Source organism: Rhamphochromis longiceps, linkage group LG4 (assembly GCF_057381845.1).
Source record: "Rhamphochromis longiceps isolate RC_006_pf linkage group LG4, R_longiceps_female_GT1.1, whole genome shotgun sequence".
NCBI classification, from domain to species: Eukaryota; Metazoa; Chordata; class Actinopteri; order Cichliformes; family Cichlidae; genus Rhamphochromis; species Rhamphochromis longiceps.
Genome location: NC_140560.1, coordinates 25,090,231 through 25,108,569, shown reverse-complemented (window position 1 = coordinate 25,108,569; position 18,339 = coordinate 25,090,231). Strand labels below are relative to the sequence as shown.

At 41.1% G+C, this 18,339-nt stretch overlaps 4 protein-coding genes across 7 annotated transcripts in view; all 4 read left to right on the top strand.

Moving 5' to 3' along the window:
* Positions 1 to 272: 272 nt before the first annotated feature.
* notum1a (notum, palmitoleoyl-protein carboxylesterase a) lies at positions 273 to 7,313 on the top strand. Its single transcript, XM_085404042.1, has 11 exons — positions 273 to 872; positions 3,243 to 3,295; positions 3,419 to 3,514; positions 3,837 to 3,897; positions 3,975 to 4,033; positions 4,125 to 4,227; positions 4,338 to 4,529; positions 4,957 to 5,054; positions 5,155 to 5,302; positions 5,400 to 5,447; positions 5,537 to 7,313. Exons 1-11 carry the CDS (start codon positions 514 to 516, stop codon positions 5,838 to 5,840), a joined length of 1,521 nt encoding a protein of 506 aa, XP_085260168.1. The 5' UTR covers positions 273 to 513; the 3' UTR covers positions 5,841 to 7,313.
* A 1,966-nt stretch (positions 7,314 to 9,279) lies between these two features.
* On the top strand, positions 9,280 to 11,701 carry myadml2 (myeloid associated differentiation marker like 2). The gene is made up of 2 exons (XM_085404040.1): positions 9,280 to 9,707; positions 10,012 to 11,701. Exon 2 carries the CDS (start codon positions 10,138 to 10,140, stop codon positions 11,047 to 11,049), a length of 912 nt encoding a protein of 303 aa, XP_085260166.1. The 5' UTR covers positions 9,280 to 9,707; positions 10,012 to 10,137; the 3' UTR covers positions 11,050 to 11,701.
* Positions 11,702 to 12,849: 1,148 nt separating this feature from the next.
* pycr1a (pyrroline-5-carboxylate reductase 1a) lies at positions 12,850 to 16,074 on the top strand. Its single transcript, XM_085404041.1, has 8 exons — positions 12,850 to 12,959; positions 13,234 to 13,305; positions 13,423 to 13,493; positions 13,585 to 13,764; positions 14,234 to 14,455; positions 14,582 to 14,674; positions 14,919 to 15,082; positions 15,392 to 16,074. The coding sequence occupies exons 2-8, from the start codon at positions 13,239 to 13,241 to the stop codon at positions 15,567 to 15,569; spliced, it is 975 nt and encodes a 324-aa protein (XP_085260167.1). The 5' UTR covers positions 12,850 to 12,959; positions 13,234 to 13,238; the 3' UTR covers positions 15,570 to 16,074.
* Positions 16,075 to 16,257: 183 nt separating this feature from the next.
* The window catches only part of LOC146671689 (transcription factor MafG), a 16,687-nt gene continuing 14,605 nt past the window's right edge, over positions 16,258 to 18,339 (top strand). For 2 of the 4 annotated variants that reach the window (XM_085404035.1, XM_085404036.1), the window contains exon 1: positions 16,431 to 17,229. The gene's annotated coding sequence lies outside the window, so the exon portion shown is untranslated. The other 2 variants (XM_085404039.1, XM_085404037.1) reach the window with 2 other exon arrangements.

Here is an 18,339-nt window from a genome sequence, read left to right as displayed (position 1 = left end):
AGCAAGTGTGTAACAAGATGCATATTCTCACTTCATAAATTTGTGGTGGAATGGGAAATGGGCATTTCAAGGCCAATAAAAGCCACCACATCAAATAAAACATTGCGGATCAAAAGAACCAACGCATGGACATTTTTTTCCCTCTATAAATTAAAAGGGGGGGAGGGAGTTAGTCTGCCAGACTTGATCATGCCCTGAGTCCTGCCCCGCTCCTGTGATTGGCTGGACGGTCACACAAGGGGGGAAAGTTTGAATAAAAAACAAGCGCATGGCACCAGTGTTGTCGTTCAAGCTTGTGTGCTTGGTCCAGAAGGGCTTGAGTTGTACCAGACAGATGAGGAAAGAGTTGTAGGCGCACTCGTGAAAGAAAACCAAAATTAAGCCTGAAAGTATTTCCAGTTATTTCAGCGGGTGGCTACAAGTGGTCTCAGAGGACTTTTGATTTTACCTGACATTTAATTTGTCTCTTTTGGAAGCTGACAAGTGTTTTTTTTTTTTTGTTTTTTTTTTTAAATGAGAATTTGGAGAAAGGACGTCACAAAGATGACACTGATCAGAGTGGTTTCATCAGTGCTGCTGTTGGTACTGATGCAGTCCGGAGCTCTTTGCGCACGGAGGTTTCGGGGTGGCCGCAACCCACAACCGCGACGCTCACCGCCTCCTCCCACTTACCGGGCAGACCGGGGTGATACCACCGAGAGCTTCCCTCTGGATTTCACCGCGGTGGAGGAGAACATGGATAACTTCATGACACAAGTGAAGAACCTTGCGCAGTCCCTTTACCCCTGTTCGGCGCAAAAGCTTGACTACGACATGAGGCTGAACTTTTTGGAGAACACATCAGTCACCTGCAACGACGGCAGTCCTGCGGGGTACGTAACAACTGACCATAAACATGTATGAGGTTACTGTCAAGTCAAAAAGAGGCCAGCTGGGCTAGTAGGAGCTGTTATTTTGCCTTAAGAGTGCTTCAGCAGGACTCATCCGTCCTGCTGGCCATTAAAATAACCCACATGTATCTGGCCTGAGGAGAAAGTGCATCTCCGTTGATTTTCTCAGTATTTGGAGTGCTGAATCGCGTATTTTATTTTCATTTTCGATCAAGAACCATATAAATGTTTTTTTTTAACATATTAAAAGAATATATACAAATAAAAGGAGAATAAATGATTAAAACAATGTCCTGATGCCTCAGTCAGAGTAAAAGATAGACAGCTGCTTTGCGTCAGTGAAGCGTGAAATTTGCAGAGAGCCGCATGGCCTATGCTTCATTTCCTTTGCTTCAAATTAGAATGCAGGTTTTGCGCTGCAGAGTTTCGATTTTACTTTTTAGACCCCCGCCCATCTCTGTCCGTCTTTCTCTGATGAGTACTCGGATGGTTGACCTGTTCGGCTTTCAGGGTGGATGCTGTAAAATATCCATAAAAATATAGTAGATTTTTAACTACATTTTTTATAGAAGGTTAGATTAGACTTTTTTCAGTTGTTTTTATTGTTAATAATATTGTGAAGCAAAAACATTCATTGTGAACCCCCCCCAACTCTACTAAAGAGGAATAAATCGTGCTGCTAAAACAGCAAACGCCAAATATAGTCCCTCCTTCTCTAAAATAGAAAAGGCATACGGACTCTTTTTTCAGTGTAGTTACAAGAAGACAAATTGTAGGTTAAAGGTCAGCGACACAGATCGGTGTATAGCTGTAGACGGTTTAATGTGTCATGTCTGTCCGCGCATTATGCTGCATCACAAGAGAAGGCTGAAACGTTACACACAACTACACGCGTACTCATTATTCACTGCTGTAAAGCATGTTGTGTCGTCGTGAATACTTTGGTTGTCGTTCTGATTTGTTGATATATGTGACTGAGCAGAGTGAGCTGTGCATTACACGGCGGCTCCTGGCTGTGTAAAGCGTGGGGACGAGCGCACGCAGGGAACAGTTACAGGCACAAGGCCTTTCATTCAATGTGGCTGTTATCAGCTGGGATGCTAATCCATCAATTGTTATAGCTACACGGATATTCATAAGTATGTAATGTAAAAGGGAAAAAAGTTACTAGAGCAAGTTACTAGGAAGTGAGTGGGTTTTTCATCTGTTGGAAACTTGTTTAAATAGGTGGATTGACACAACACCTCCCCCTTTGTTTGTTCAGCTTGTCAATTCTGGCTTCAGTATGTTTGATGGAAATAAGAGTGAGCTGCCTACATCGCTGAATAATAATAGTTAAAACATTAAGCGCAGCCAAAGTGTGATTCAGTGTCTGAGTTAGCAGCTCAGAGCTTCAGCCAAGTCTGTTTGCCTTAAAGTCACTGAAATGTGTTTGCCAATCTTCTGAGTTGAGTCACTGGTAAAATAAAGCAGATATTCAGTGAAATGGGGGGGGGAAACGCTTCAACATCACAGAAGCACATTCAGAAGCCTCTTGTTTCTGCAGCGAAAGCTACTTTACACACCCAAAATATTTAATTTTCCTTGTGTTTCTGTGTTTTTGTTGAATAAAAGATGAGGATGATTTGGTTAGGACTGCACCCTAAACCATGGGTGCATTGCCCTCTTCTGGACTGACCACAGACAGCACATATCTCCAATATTCCAAGATAGGTTTCCTACAATCTTAGAGCAGCTATAGCTCAGAGTCACGTTGTCTAAGTGCATTCTAAGGGCGTTAAATTGGGCTTATGCAGGTTTGTTGGCACCTACTGCACCTGAGCAAAAGAGTTTTACTTCCTATCATGCCATTACTTTGAATGGCAGCCTTGGTTTTATCCACATTTTATGACATTGTGTTCAGAGTGAAGAGATGATGGTATGTTGCTTATTATGGAAAAATACCATCTACTGGAATCTACAGTGGAACCAGGATATGGTAGAGGATGATGTTTATCTCCTTTTCGATCACTGTATCAGTGTTTGAAGTGCAGCGTGTACACACAGCATCATTGCTTTCATCCGTGGCACCTTTTTGAGATTAGCATCAAGTTCGTGGCATCCTTGTTTGTATTACTGATGATGCGATGTGTGTATTTTACGCTTGGGTGCAAGCACTGATGTAGAAACAATGGCCACATTATCTTTCAGTGTCTATTTCTTTCTCCATAAGAAAGTCTCAAACCTGTGGGCCAAGACGTTCATGCAGGCAGCGTAAAGCAAAACTTGAGGAATTTAGAATCATATACACATATTGTTTAAACTCAACCATGCCTATTATCGTGTTCTCACTTCATTCTTTGGTTCTTGTAGGTACTACCTAAAAGAATCTCGAGGCAGCAGGCGGTGGTTGATATTTTTAGAAGGTTGGTATTTTGGACTAAACTGATTCACCTCAACACATTTCTCATTTCATGTCCAGTTATACCAAAAAAATCACATGTGACATGATTGTTCCTATTTTTTGTTATTGGTATATCTGCCTGCAGGTGGCTGGTACTGCTTCAACAAGGAAAACTGTGACAGCCGATATGAGACAATGAGAAGGTTAATGAGCTCCTCCAAGTGGCCCCAGACTAAAACAGGTGAGCCTTTCCATCAGCCCCCCTGTTGCTCCACCCGGGGCTCCTGACCACAAGGTGAAAAGCATACCTGCTTTTAATGCCTCAGCAATTAAAAGGATGGGATGCATCTGTGCTCATTTACAGTGTTATTGAAACTGACACCCGGTCATAATGTTGCTGCGGTGTAGGGCTACCTGGCGCCCACCACTAAAGGAAGAGAGACGCCTCTCTCTCTTGTTGCACTGTAATAACTGTAATCCACGTGGTAATGATGATGAGTAAGAAGAGGATGTGTCTCAGGGAGCCAGAATGGCTAATGATACACGTCGGTCTGTCTCTGCAGGCACAGGGATCCTGTCTCCACTCCCTGAGGAAAACCCTCACTGGTGGAACGCCAACATGGTGTAAGTTGCCTTTTGTGCTCGTTGATGCCCAATTTTTAATCACAAGTGGCATTTTAAATGTTACGTTTGTTGTGTAGGTTTGTGCCCTACTGCTCCAGTGATGTTTGGAGCGGTGCTACAGCCAAAACAGATCAAAGTAAGAGACACCACTAAAGTCTCAAAATCTTGACATGTATTTGCCCTGAAAGAAGAGTTGTTTAGTTCGTTTGTCTCTCTGTTGTACACAGGTGGTTATGCCTTCATGGGCTCACTCATTATTCAGGAGGTTGTGAAGGACCTGCTGAAAAAAGGTCTGGAAAATGCCAAAGTCCTCCTCTTAGCAGGAAGCAGGTGTGTTCACATGTAAAAATATTGCCCAGGGTTTTATATTGAAAGCTTCTGCACGTCATTCTTACTGATGTATGTGTACTGATGAAAATATATATTGTTTTTGTATGAAGTGCGGGAGGTACTGGCGTTCTTCTGAATGTTGACCGTGTGGCAGAGATGCTGGAGGGACTGGGCCACACTGCGATACAAGTGCGAGGCCTTTCTGATTCTGGCTGGTTCCTGGACAATAAGCAGTACCACTGCACTGACTGTGTGGACACTGCCAGCTGTGCCCCCACTGAGACCATCAAGAGAGGCATCAAGTATGGGATTTCTCTCAGTTTAGTTTTATTTATTTCATACCAATATTTATCTCAAGATACAGATTCCTATGAAATTATAGATAGAAGTCCCAACAATAAGACAATAATAGCAAGCACTGCTAGATGTGGCTGGCTGCTATGGCTGGCTGGGGAGAACAAACAAAACATGCGACAAAGCACAATCTCTTGGAAAGAGATGATGACATCCATTAGTCACATATAAAGGCACTGGGAGTGAAAAAGCACATCATGCACGAGCCCAAGCAGTCTGAGCCTCAAGCAGCCGAACTAAGGAATATTTCAGTGTCACCTCATGCATTTATCTACCAGCATTATTAAAAAGAAAAGCATTAAGTCTAGTCGTTAAACTGAGATCACCAGGTTGCTACTATACCCATCATATCCTATCTGTGTCTGTTTCTATTAGGTACTGGGGAGGGATGGTACCAGAACGGTGCAAACAAGCCCATGAAGGAGAAGAGTGGAACTGCTTTTTTGGATACAGAGTCTTCCCGTCTATAAAAAGTGGGTTTATGATCTATGTGGATACAAGTAAATGTGCATTGTGATGTGATCTACGAATACTCACATTGTCTGGCTGATATTTTTCATTTTCCCTGAGCAGGCCCTGTCTTTGTGGTCCAGTGGCTGTTTGATGAGGCTCAGTTGACAGTAGACAACATTCAGCTGACAGGTCAGCCTGTGCAGGAGGGCCAGTGGCGCTACATCCAAAACCTGGGCACTGAGCTGAGGAACACACTCAAAGATGTCCCGTAAGGCCATGCATCTGGATTTCAGGTGGAAAATTTACAAAGAATTATTGCAAAGACTTTTACTGATTACTGTTTTTTTCTGTTGTTTTTTCTTTAGGGCTATGTTTGCTCCAGCATGTTTATCGCATGAAGTTATCACCAGAAAGTGGGTATTATTCATTTTCAAAAGGCCTCTTCCCCACTGTACGATTTTCTACCTGTGTGCTGACAGCGCCCTCTTGTGTTGTGTTCTAGCTATTGGATTGATGTGCAGGTTAAAGGCACCTCCTTGCCCAGAGCGCTGCACTGCTGGGACCGCAGCCTCAACGACAACAGGAACAACAAGGCTCCGCCTAAAGGCTGTCCTGTGCATCTGATTGACAGCTGCCCGTGGCCACACTGCAACCCCACCTGCCCCACCATCCGAGATCAGTTCACAGGGCAGGAGATGAATGTCATTCAGTTCCTCATGCACATGGGCTTTGATGTGCAGAAGATGGCCCAGCAGCAGGGAATGGACCCCAGCAAGCTACTGGGCATGCTCAGCAGTGGCAGCTAAAAGGACACAAACACACAGGCATTATCTCAACGTTAAACTAAGCAGAGTTGGCTGGCTGGTCTCTCTGGCCAGTCTCCCAAGCCTGATACCTCCAACTACCCCTCCATCTTCACAACCCATTCTACCTATAATGAATTTCCTCTGACCTCCTGTTTACTTTACTCCAAACCTCAGTCAGTGCAGGGACTTTGACCTTGTCCCACAATCCCTTTTCTCCCATCTGGTGACAAGTACTGTGGCAACATACCACAATGACAAGGCACAAATCTTTGCGACTCACCATTTAAATTATATTTTGTTTTGTAAAAGAAAATATCATGAATGTAATCCAGTTTTAAGGATGCTCACTGATGTTTTGTTTTTATGTTTGTCCTTCCATATAGTTTAAATTTAGTCATTGCCACAGTGGCATAGGGATGCTGTTTTTGTTAAGTAGCCAATATAAGACTGTTATCAGTGCAATTGGGCCCTAGCATTTTTCTGTAATTGGAACTCTCATTGCAAAAATAACTGACATCAAGGCAGATATAGGAAAATATCATAAGTGCGCTAAGTGCTGAATCAGAAAGGAGACATTTTATATTTACCTCTAAAAAAAAAATAAAAGCATAAACAATAGCCAGAGAAAGACAACTGACACTGATGCTCTAATAAACTCATAGCAAAAGACTGTCAGTTAGAATTACCCTGTTTGAACTAAACAGGCACAAACCATGTGTTATTACCGCTAATGAAAGTAATGCAATAAGACACAATGTTCCTATAGCTGTAACTCCCTTGATAGCATCTAAACCAAATTGGTATATTTTAAGATGTCAGAATGTCCCCTTTAGTTGTTTTACAATGCTAACTGTGGTGCTAAAGTGGATCTGGTTTAATGTCTATACATAGTTATACAAAAACCACAGTGCCATCACATCTAAGCTATACCTCTTACGCACAGGCCGCATCATCATGACAAGACAGTTCAAAAACTCATGTTAGGTCACCTCAGTAGATCAGCAATCCTCAAATCAATGCAATGAACATTTAAAGGGAGACGAATATTGTGTATTGTATTTTTTGAGTATATGTATAGGCTCTATCAAGTGTTCACTATTGTAACTCCCTTCTTATTATTATCTCATAGAGATCACTTTTTAATATAATGACAATGTTGTATGTAATGATGTCTTTATAAATGATGTTTTTAAAGGGCCTCTATTTCGCATCACACCAGAAAAGGAAAAGTATTACTAATTGTAATTTTATTCTGTAACATATTTTTTAACAGGAAAAAAAAACTCAAGCTACATTGGTAATTTACATATTTATTTTGTTATGTAAATCATATTTATAAGTGCTATTTTCACAGAGAAGTGATTCTTTGTAAATTGTAAATACATTGCTGTTTTTCTCTTTGTGTTGACTGCATGTCTTTGTATCAGACCAGAAGAAAAGACACATAACATAATATACTACAAGATAAATATTTTTTGCAGTCTTGTGATTATTACTTCTATGAGGTCTACTAAAATGGTATTATTAATGTGTAGAAGATGTGGCATTACTATACTAAACTATACTTAAAGTCAGTGACTGATCACCTTCAAGAAATGTGGTTATCACCTAAAATAAGAGAAATATTTCAGAGTGAGTGAAGTGATCTGGTGGATAAACAAGAAAATTTCATTATAAGTTCTGCAGACCAAAAGGTACTACAAGCTAACTGAATAAAAGGTGTGCAAATGATGCAAAACTAAGCTGCCTTGCATAATAAACTCTGCACCATGTGGCTCTTATCTTGCTGTGTATTTGAGCCTAGTGCAGTGTGTTTATGCTACCTGCACTGCACACATCACAATTTAGCTTTTGTTCACACATACACTCACAGTGTGATGGTATCTACCACGCAAGGGCCTAAACATCAGGAGTAGTCTGGAGCCTTACTTACAGTTCAGCAGTTCATGGGCAGGACAACCTGGGCATCAAACCACTAATTCACTTTTGCTCCTGAGCCACAGCTATCTTTACACATGCTTATCAGCATCTAAATGTTCTCTCCAAATTATTTAAGCATAAAAACCTTGCTCAGAATAACTCCACCTTGTCCTCCCATGGCACGTCCATCACAGACAAAAAACTTATTTTGAGAAAAATAAATTCACACCCTACTGGAAGTAATTAAAGCTAGCAAACTTAGAAAGGCGTACCGCTTTGATCTTTCAGAATGAAGACCAACAGAAAACTTTGTATAACTCACATCCTAAATGGAAGAAAAATTTGACAATTAAATAATACGTTAAATAATATATTCACAAACACAGTAACACATGTAGGTTTTAAAGTAGATAGGTAAAAATGATCATTATTGTACAGGAATTAATATACACTATTGCAAAATACCAGTATAATACTGTACTTTAGAAAGTTTATTGATAAAAAAGCATAATAATGATGCTTTTTGTTTTACTGTTTTACATTACTGCTAAAAATTTGGTAGTTTTACCGTATTAATTGCTGCCAGTAAAGAACTTTAATTTGAAATGTGTGCTGATAACCCAGAGATGGGTTTGGGTTTTTTTGTTTTGGGCTAAGAAGTATTACTGTTCCCTGTGATTGATTGGTAACCCTCTTGCCTTATGATAGCGCAAACAGGCCCGACCCCCTGTCACCCTGAATTAGATAAGCAGATAAAATGGATAGATAGTACTGTTCTCTATATTACCTGTATAACAGCTCATTCCCTAACAGTGCAAGTGCTGCAAACTGCAAAACAAAGAAGATAAAGCCTCTTTAAAATTCCACACCAAATGACATATTCATTTTTAAAATGCAGTGTTTAAGGCAATTTTGAGTAACTTCCTCCAGAGCTGAAAAAATGCTGCTTTGAACTTGAAACTGAAAATAACTTATAAGTAGTTTGCAGTTATGTATGCATTAAGCAGTTATGAATATTTAAGTTTGCTTTTGTTTTTTGCAATATTCTAATTAAAGAAATGCATATACATGCATGTACATTTCTAAAATTGTTTTAATAGTGATTTTATGTAAGAATATCCTTGCAATGTTTCAATTTTAAAAAACGAGGATACTTAAATAAGAAGGTTAAAATATTTTAAGTAATTGCCACTTCATTTCTACCTCCCTTTCATATGCATAGGTCAAATCTGCCATCGCTTGTGTATAATCATCCCTCTGAACCTGTGTGTAATTTATGCCTCTAATGGGAGTCTTAGCCCTCCTCCCTGTCATTACACAGTGTGTAAATGCCAGTTTCTGACTGTGGGAGCTCTGACTCAGCCACTCTGGGTGCTCCCTAGAAATAAGACTCCCAAACTGCCTGCCACATGCAGCCTCCCACCCCTCTGTGGAATATAGACCCCCTATTTATAGCGCTGGCAAGGCCTGTAACTCTGGGCTCGGCACAAACTTTCATTTAAACAACCACCCCTAGCAATCCACCGAGTGCACACTGACAGAGACAGGAGGAGCAGGGTGTGCTTGCGTGAATAAGAAAGAGTGGGAGATCAAGTCTGAGAGGCAAGAGAAGACAGAAAGCAGCAAGACAAAGAGCAAGAGACATAGCCGACAGTTTGAGTGATTCTGGTGGACAGTTTAGGGAAGAAAAAGAGAAAAGAGAAGAATTTATAAGGACTGAGTCCATGAGGAGTTGAAGTTGACTGACAGGACAACAAATTTGTCCACCTGTTTGGCACTGAGGGATTTTGCTGGAAGATTGATCTTTGGATATCAATTTTCAAAGAGGGCTGATTGGAGAAGACGTTACTTCACTTTGATATTTTGCTAAACTGGAAGAAGTAGTGAGGAAAGAAGCCAGCAAGCAAGGCAAGCAAGAGAAAACCAAGATTTCACTGCAGCTTTTGAGTAAGACTCGATCATATTATTATTACATGAAACACATTTTGAAATCATTAGAAATCAACTGTTATTATTCTGCACAGAAATTAGACTCTTTTTACAAACTTGTGCAACCAAGAAGAAAGAAACCTATCAAAAAGATAGCTTATTATCAAAGTTGACTGAAAGTCTTTTCTCATTTTAAGCTATTGAACAAACTTCTACATAAGAATGTACGCATGTAACCTAAGCTTAAACACACTGCTGTAATTACAAAGCAAGGTCAGGAAAGAAATTACAGACATTTGTAATTAAGGACCATCTATAACAGGAAACCAAAAAAAGGGTGAGGTCTGCGCGAAAAAGACAGAGGAGGCCGCAAGGACACCAACACGGGCAACGGGACATTAAGAATCTCACCAGCAACAACAGCTGCTTTAGAGGGACAACAGGCACCATGGATTCTCAAGGAGGACATTACCTCAACAAAGAAGCTGTGCTGTCCCCTTTAGGAATAGCCCGAATGTTCCAGCTACTGTTTGGCTGCACCATAATGGCCCTTGTGTCCCACAGCGCAGGCTACAGTGCCAATTATGGAATCTTCTGTATGTTTGTGTGGTGCTTCTGCTTTGCTGTCACACTGGTTGTTTTCACCTTGGACATTACCCGGCTCCACACTTGTATGCCGATTTCCTGGGATAACTTCACTGTGGCCTTTGCCATGCTGGCAACACTCATGTACATCACTGCCTCTGTGGTCTACCCCGTTTACTTCCTCCAGACAGAGGTTCCCGATGAGGAGTGGGAAGTCCAAATATACCGAATTGCTGTTACAGTCTGCTCTGCAGTCTGTTGCTTCCCCTACGCAACTGAGGTGTTCTTAACACGAGCCAAACCAGGGGCTGTGGTTGGATACATGGCCACTGTGTCTGGTCTGCTCAAGGTGGTCCAAGGTTTTGTGGCCTGCATCATTTTTGGGGCCCTGGCTAATGACAGTGAGTACAACCAATACATTGCCACCCAGTACTGTGTGGTGGTGTACAGCCTGTGCTTCTCTGTCACTGTGATAGTGGTCGTACTGACGGTTTCTGGTAGGACCTCTGCCCTGCGGTTCCCATTTGATCGGTTTGTGGTCATCTACACCTTCTTTGCTGTGATCCTCTATCTCAGTACTACGCTGATCTGGCCCATCTTCAGCTTCGACAGGAAGTATGGCAACACTACTCGTCCCGAGGACTGCCCACGAGGAGAATGTCCGTGGGATAGCAAGTTGGTTGTGGCCGTCTTTACTAACGTCAACTTAGTGTTGTATTTTGTAGATCTTGTTTACTCCCAGAGGATTCGCTTTATCTCTAGTTCTGCTGTCTGAAACCACCACCAACACCCAAGTTCAAGGACATCTCCAGTTTGTTCTCCATATCCAGGTCTATGTGAAAGACTCAATGGCTTAAATCCACCATTTCACAGTGTTATGTAGCCAGAGTATAACACTTTTTTTTAATTAGCAGTATTATCTAGTTTTTATGTTACAGTATTCATCTAGTCCTGAACTTCTTCCTACCATAGAGAACATGCACCATGGAGACAATCTCAGCAACTCTGTCCACAGACGACTCTGGGAAATATATCCATCTCTCTAATACAGGCATCCATCTTATCTGGGACCTAAAGAAGTATCAGACCAGTGTTATGTCATTCAACCTTTCAGAGGCTTGGCAATTTATTTAATACTATTTATATAACAATAAACAGGGTGGAAATATATAGATATGTTTAGTATCTGTTAGGTCAACAGTTTGCACTGAACATAGAATATGGTTTTGGCTTTCTAGCCACTTCGCTGTATTTTTTTTCCAGTTTAGATTATATTCCCCACATATGTTGAAGTTTATAAGGTTTTTTTTTATTTACTGAATGTCAATTTTTTTGAAGGCAAATGTTTGGCAGCAGTATTAGATTTCTTATTTTGTTGATACATTACATGTTGACCACAAGCACGAGTGTTAACATTCTTTTTCCCATGTTTGTACTCTGTTCTGTGTTTAATAAAATGTCTATGTTTTCATTTGGCCTTCTTTCACTTCTTTGCATAAAGTAGGACTTAAACACACAGTGTTTTTCATGTTCTAGGGTAATTTGCTGCTACCAGTGAAACTATTTGGACAATTTCATGTTTTTTCTTTATACTTGGTAATTTAGCATAGACTGGGATTCGCCAATACGTAACTTTTTTTCTCTTTTTAAAAAATAAAGGTTTTCCAATGTGTTGATTGTTCATAAAATGCAGAAAGAAAGAAAAAAGATCAAGCAGCATATGCTAGTTTGTTTAGCCTACATGTAGTCTACAATTTTAGAGAAGCTGTTGAGTTAAATAAAAATGTTTATAAACATTAATGCCTAATAATGTAGGTTTTAAAGTATAATGTAGTTTAGAATGTTTAACTTTTTTTTAAAAAAGCATTATAATGTTGCTTTTTGTTTTACTGATTTACTTTACTGCTAAAAATCTGCTAGTTTAACCACGTTAATACAGAAAATACATGCTGATAACCCATATACACACACACACACACACACACACACACATATATATATATATAAGGTAAAAGTGAACATTATTTTATTGTATGTTAATATACCATGTTGCAAAATAACTCAAATATGCTGTACCCTGTTATACTATATGCTTAAAATGAGGTAGTTTTACTGTTATTTCACCATGTTAATACAGAAAACACTTGCTAATGGCTGCCAGTAAGTCACTTTAATTCGACAAAAAGCTATGACCTGTCTGTATGGCACAACTTTAATCATTACAACCACAATAAGCACAGTAACTACCTGCTACTGTTGAATAGCTAACAAATATAAACAGGTTTACCGACAGGATAATGAAGAAACTTAAGAGAAAAAACGCCTAACTCGGAGTTACTTACATCAGTCTGTTAACTATGTTGCACTTTATCTGCTCAGAATATGTATGTTATGTCTGAGCGCCTCCATCTCGACATGTCTTTCCAAGCTTTTCGCCGGTAGATGCCAGTAAAGCGACTGCGTCTCCTAACCAGCTTTTCCTCTCAGCAGCACAGCCTGGTGCAATTTAAACCCCGCCTCAAAGTTTACGCTGCTGCCACTGCGATTGGTTGAAATTGTCACGCGTAAGCTAAGGGTGAAAGCTCACTGGCTCGCAAGCCTCGTCAATCAAATTCGTTTCTGGTCGCTGTTGCAGAAGCTACAGCGTTAATCACCTGGGACACGTTGACAGAGTTGTAATTTCAGGTATTTATGAAGAGCTGGTATTGGTCTGTCTGTCTGTCAGCTTAAAGATTCTTCCGTTTGTTCATAAATGTAATGAATGTTAGCGTTATGGCTGCTGCCATTATGTGTCCAGGATTCGCCTTGCCCTCCCTCAGTGAATAATACGGAAGTAAGATTATGTTTGCGCTACGTGTCGGAGCTGTAAAAAGGGCACACGGCTCATCCTTTCTTGGTTCATCTGTCACTTGTAAGACAAAACGTTAAATTTAATGTTTTAAATTGTGTATACCTACAGGCAGAATGAGCGTGGGTTTCATAGGAGCGGGCCAGCTGGCCCACGCTCTGGTGAGAGGCTTCACGGCAGCAGGTGAATTTCGAAACATACCTTTAACCATATGTGCATTAATTTCATTTGTATTCTTGATGTATGTAGATTGCAATCAGGCACCGAAATGATTTCTGGTTATTTTTTCCCCTCTTCAAGGCGTGATTGCCACGCACAAAATCACAGCCAGTTCTCCAGACACAGATCTCCCCACAGTGCAGCAACTACGGGTGCATAGTCTGTTATATTAGTGACTCTGTGTAATTATGAATATGTATTTTACCTGTCTGAAGAACTACTAAAAGAAGTCAATTTGTACAGAAATTGGGTGTAAATTTCACTACCAGCAACAAGGAGACAGTGAGCAGGACTGATGTTCTCTTCCTGGCTGTGAAGCCCCACATCATTCCTTTTGTCCTCGATGAGATTGGACCAGATATCGAAGACCGTCACCTTATTGTGTCCTGTGCTGCAGGGGTCCGAATCAGTTCCATAGAGAAGGCAAGTCATAGCCCGTCGTGTTTACATGTTGTGTGTTTTATGGTGGGAAACTTACAAACTAAACACATTTAAGCCCCCCCTTCCTATTCAAGCTGCTTGTTACACTAGTTTTTATAAGTCAATTGGTGTAAATATAGTAATTATCTACTAGTATTTGTAGTGACATGGTATGGTGCATCGTAGGAGTTGGTGTGTACCCTGCTTGTATGAACACTAGATCACTTAATTATAGTACTACTTTTAAAACATTACGGTAATGCAAATCATAAGCCAGATGAATCCAGACGCATAACTTAAAGTCTTATAAACGCTATTGATTCATATTTTTCAGTGCTCACATCGCCTATACATACATCTAATCTGTTTTTGCTTGCTGTATCCATCCATTATAAGAAACTTTAAACTGGTACTTTCATTCATCATCCCTTCAAATGAAGTCACTAAATTAGAGCATTGCTCCTTTTTGTAGAAACTGCAGCAGTATCGCACTTCTCCAAAGGTCATACGTTGCATGACCAACACTCCAGTGGTAGTCCGTGAAGGGGCCACTGTCTATGCTACAGGAAGCTATGCAGATGTGGAGGATGGAAAGCTCCTGGAGCAGCTGATGGCCAGTGTCGGCTACTGCACCGAGGTGGAAGAGGACCTGATTGATGCAGTCACTGGCCTAAGCGGCAGCGGCCCTGCTTATGTGAGTCCGTTCTACCTATCAGTGTGTTTTGCAAATCTGCCATAGCTGCAGCATTTGTGAAAAACGTGCCCTCCGGCTTGTTGCCCTCTTTCCATCATAGTAACGTTGATGATTGTGACCTTGCAGGCTTTCACTGCTGTAGATGCGCTTGCTGATGGTGGTGTGAAAATGGGCCTGAACAGGAGATTGGCTGTACGCCTCGGAGCCCAAGCACTGCTGGTATGTCCGTTATAGATGCAGTATATACTTTTTTTTTTTTTAGGTTTTGATCCTGGTTTGATGTTGCTGTGTTTCTGAATACCCCTAGTGCCTATGAGTTGAGTTTAAAAGAATACTGTTCAATTATGTGTGACCTGCAGCTTGTCCTGTCCCATTGTGCACATTGACACAGTCTGAATGTTCATTATCACGTGGCGTATTTTATGCAATCAATCAGTGGCGCTTCCTTTGTGTTTCTTCAAAGGGGGCTGCTCGGATGCTGTTAGACTCGGAGCAGCACCCTGGGCAGCTCAAGGACAATGTGTGTTCACCAGGGGGCGCCACGATCCACGCCCTACATGTTATGGAGAGTGGTGGCTTCCGCAGCCTGCTCATCAATGCTGTGGAGGCTTCTTGCGTTAGGACGAGGTAGGTTGGCGAGAGAGGTGTTCAACAAACAGAGAAACATTTTTGTCGTTCCTGTCATAAGACACAGAAGAAAAGCAATTCACTCAATTGCTCAAAGGGTGACAATTTTTTTTAAAAGTTTATTATTCAGACAGCAGATGGAGCTATGTATGTACAAATCATTTTAAATTGTGGCTTCTCTGGTTACATATCATCTAGTGTTGAAGTTATTACTACACTGATTTATTATGCTGTGATTAATATGTATTATCCATTCTAACTTGTATGTTTATCTTCTTTTGTTTCTGCTTTTTTTATATTTCAAAAAAGGGAACTTCAGTATTTGGCTGACCAGGAGAAGATTTCCCCTGCTGCCATAAAGAAGACAACTCTGGACCAAGTGCTGCAGCAACCGGGAGTCACTCCAGACGCTGTTGGAGTCAGATCTCGTGGGATCAGTATGTTCAACAGCAGCAGCAGCAGCAGCTCCAGGACCAAAAAGAAATAAAATAACCTGCCAGGTGGAGAAACTGCAAACTTGTCATATCACTGATGATCTGGCTATATGCTACAACCACTACTGCCGGGTAGTTGTTGACCTAAGTAAGTAAATCACCTAAAATATGAGGTGAGACTTAACAAGAGAAAGATTTCAAGCGATAATAGCTTCCTTTTGTAAGAAAATCTCCATTTCCGTTACCATGAAATGCTTTTTTTCTTTCTTTTATATCCCTGTTCCTGGTATTTTAGTTGACTCATGGAATAAAAATGCTCCTATCAGTTTCTTCTCTGGCTTTCTAAACCTTGTTTCTGATGATCGTGTTTCATGCCAAAGAGGTTCACTTCACAACTGTTTTTTTTTTTTCCTCGAGGTGATATCCCATTGCAGCTTGTATTGTACTTTGTACCAAAATCATGTTTTGCAATACTACAGATATTGATAAAATGCTATATTTTGTACTCCAAATGAGTGTATTTTCAAAATAGTTTATTAAATTTAGACATTTAACTAATTCTGTGGTTGTGATTTATTTGTGCCAGTGCTCACAGTGCCAGCAGTGCTGATTCTAAGTCACAACAGGAAGTATAAGAAACAATGTAACAAAGGATGCTGTATTCTTAGTTATCATTTTTTCCCCCTTGCGAGCAAAGAAAATCTTTCATGAATGGAGGCACGTGACCAAACACGATGACGTCTGGCTTCGGTACAAGAGAAAGGAATCAACAAGGAGAGCACGGGCAGGCGTTTGGAAGCGCCGTCGCTTCTGTCAGTGGAGCCGAAATTCAGCTGTGCCTCGGATGTTAGGTTTCAGACGAGCACTTTAACAGCTACAACTTCGGAGGGGCGTCGTTTTGAAGTCAGGTGGGCCCATAAAGCAAACAGAGCTGCTGCTGCTGCTGTTGTTATGCTGAGTGTGCATGCCTTCGCCTCGCCGCTGTCAAGCTGGCCGAGGCTAGCTTAGTGGGTTAGCATAGCTAGCCTCCTGGTAAAGTTAGCCTTTCTCACATCAGAAACATTTCAAACTAAAGTGCCCTGATTATCCAAGTGGTCAGCACACGTTTTGACACAGCTCGGGGGTTTATTTTGAAAGTTTACACATGAAATGCTCGGTTGTAACCGGGAACATTAGTGCTCCTACTACGGTGAGATGGCAGCTAATCTTTTACACACGCGCGCGCGAGCTGTGAATTAAACGTGTCAATCTGATTTTCATGTAGTAGAGAGCGGAGGGGGGGCTGCCAGCCAGCCATTTCGCGCTTGAGGGATAACTCCCCCTCCCTGAGCTGTGGATTCGCTCTCGTTGCTGTATTGCTACAAATAGTAGAAAGACTGAGCACACGGGGATTTCCTCGCTTGCTTGTTTTGTAGGCGGGGAGTTGTTTGCCACTTTTTTTTCACGAGCAGGCGCTGAGAGGCTGGAGACGAGAAGAGTCGTGGAATGTCAAAAACCGTGCGACCCTGTGTTAGGTCGCTTCTTTTTCCTTTCCTTTGCGTTTAAATAAATAGTTTGCGAGGGACGCGTTGGTGTCCGCTGTGCCGCTACGCTTTCTTTTGGTGGTTTGTCAACTCATGCGCTTCTTGCTGCTCAAACCTGCTGCTTCATCACCTCGTTGTGGAGGAAAAAAAGGAGCAAGCGCGAGCCGAGCCAGCGGTTTAGCGAGACCAGGTTGGTTGTGTTATTCTCTCGTAACATTTCTGTCATAGACGCGGTTGTGATTGTCAGATCTGTGTTGTTTCTTTGTGTTTTTTCTTTTTCTTTTTAATAAATGCATTGATTTTTAATCTTCCAGGAAATGCTCTCAGACCAATCGTTTCGAACTGAATTGCTTCACCTGAAGTGACAATTCATTTAACCACTAGTTAAATTGTAACAATGGCAGAGCCAAATCAAACCAGCCGCCCTTGGCTTTAATGCCACAGCCAAGCAGTTAACAACACAGCATTGTTTTATTGTCAGAGCCTGCAAACAAGTAGCGGTATTTTATATCATGCTGAATCATCACAATGATGTATTTAGACGTTCTCAGAATCCACCCCGAAATATGGGTCGATGTTTATCACCAAGCCACCGTTATTAGGGAGATGGATCGAAATGGTGCTGAGCTTTCCTGCAAGTCAGTCAAGCCATGAGCATCAAGTGATGACCATCATGCATTTATCAATAGCCTCATCTACATTCAGCTGAGAATGTGCATTTTTATGGCAGCACTGTCATGATGTACATCAACAAACAGGCTGCGAGTATATTTAGACTAAGTGCTTAGGTGTCAACTGCGATGTCAGATCCATTTAAAAAAAATGCACGATAAGCAGATATTATGCGTGTGTTGCTATTATATAGCCCTGCAATGAGTGGATGCTTAAACTAGGTCAGGTGTAATTATATGATGTATAGGAAGTTAAAAAAAATACACCACCCAAATCAGGGTAGTGTTTGAAACATCTCTATAAATGTAAATGTAAATGGTAAATGTGGCATTCTGTAAATGCCCTCGTCTTTGTTGCTGAGCAGTGATTAAATGCTATAGAGAACCAGCTTTTTTCTGTTATCATTTAATGCAGCGTAACACGTCATTTCTCTAATTTTGGGTTGGCAGATGCCTTTGTTACCCTATGTGTGACATGATGAAATTTGCTGCCTATTAGAGTGCACATTTATGGAGGGCGCAGGTAATGAATTATCCATGGAGAGTGTGTGCAATTTGAAAAGTCACCTTGGAAACTGTTGAGCCCATATAGGCAGGGCTAAACAGATAGAAGTTGCCCATTCTTGCTC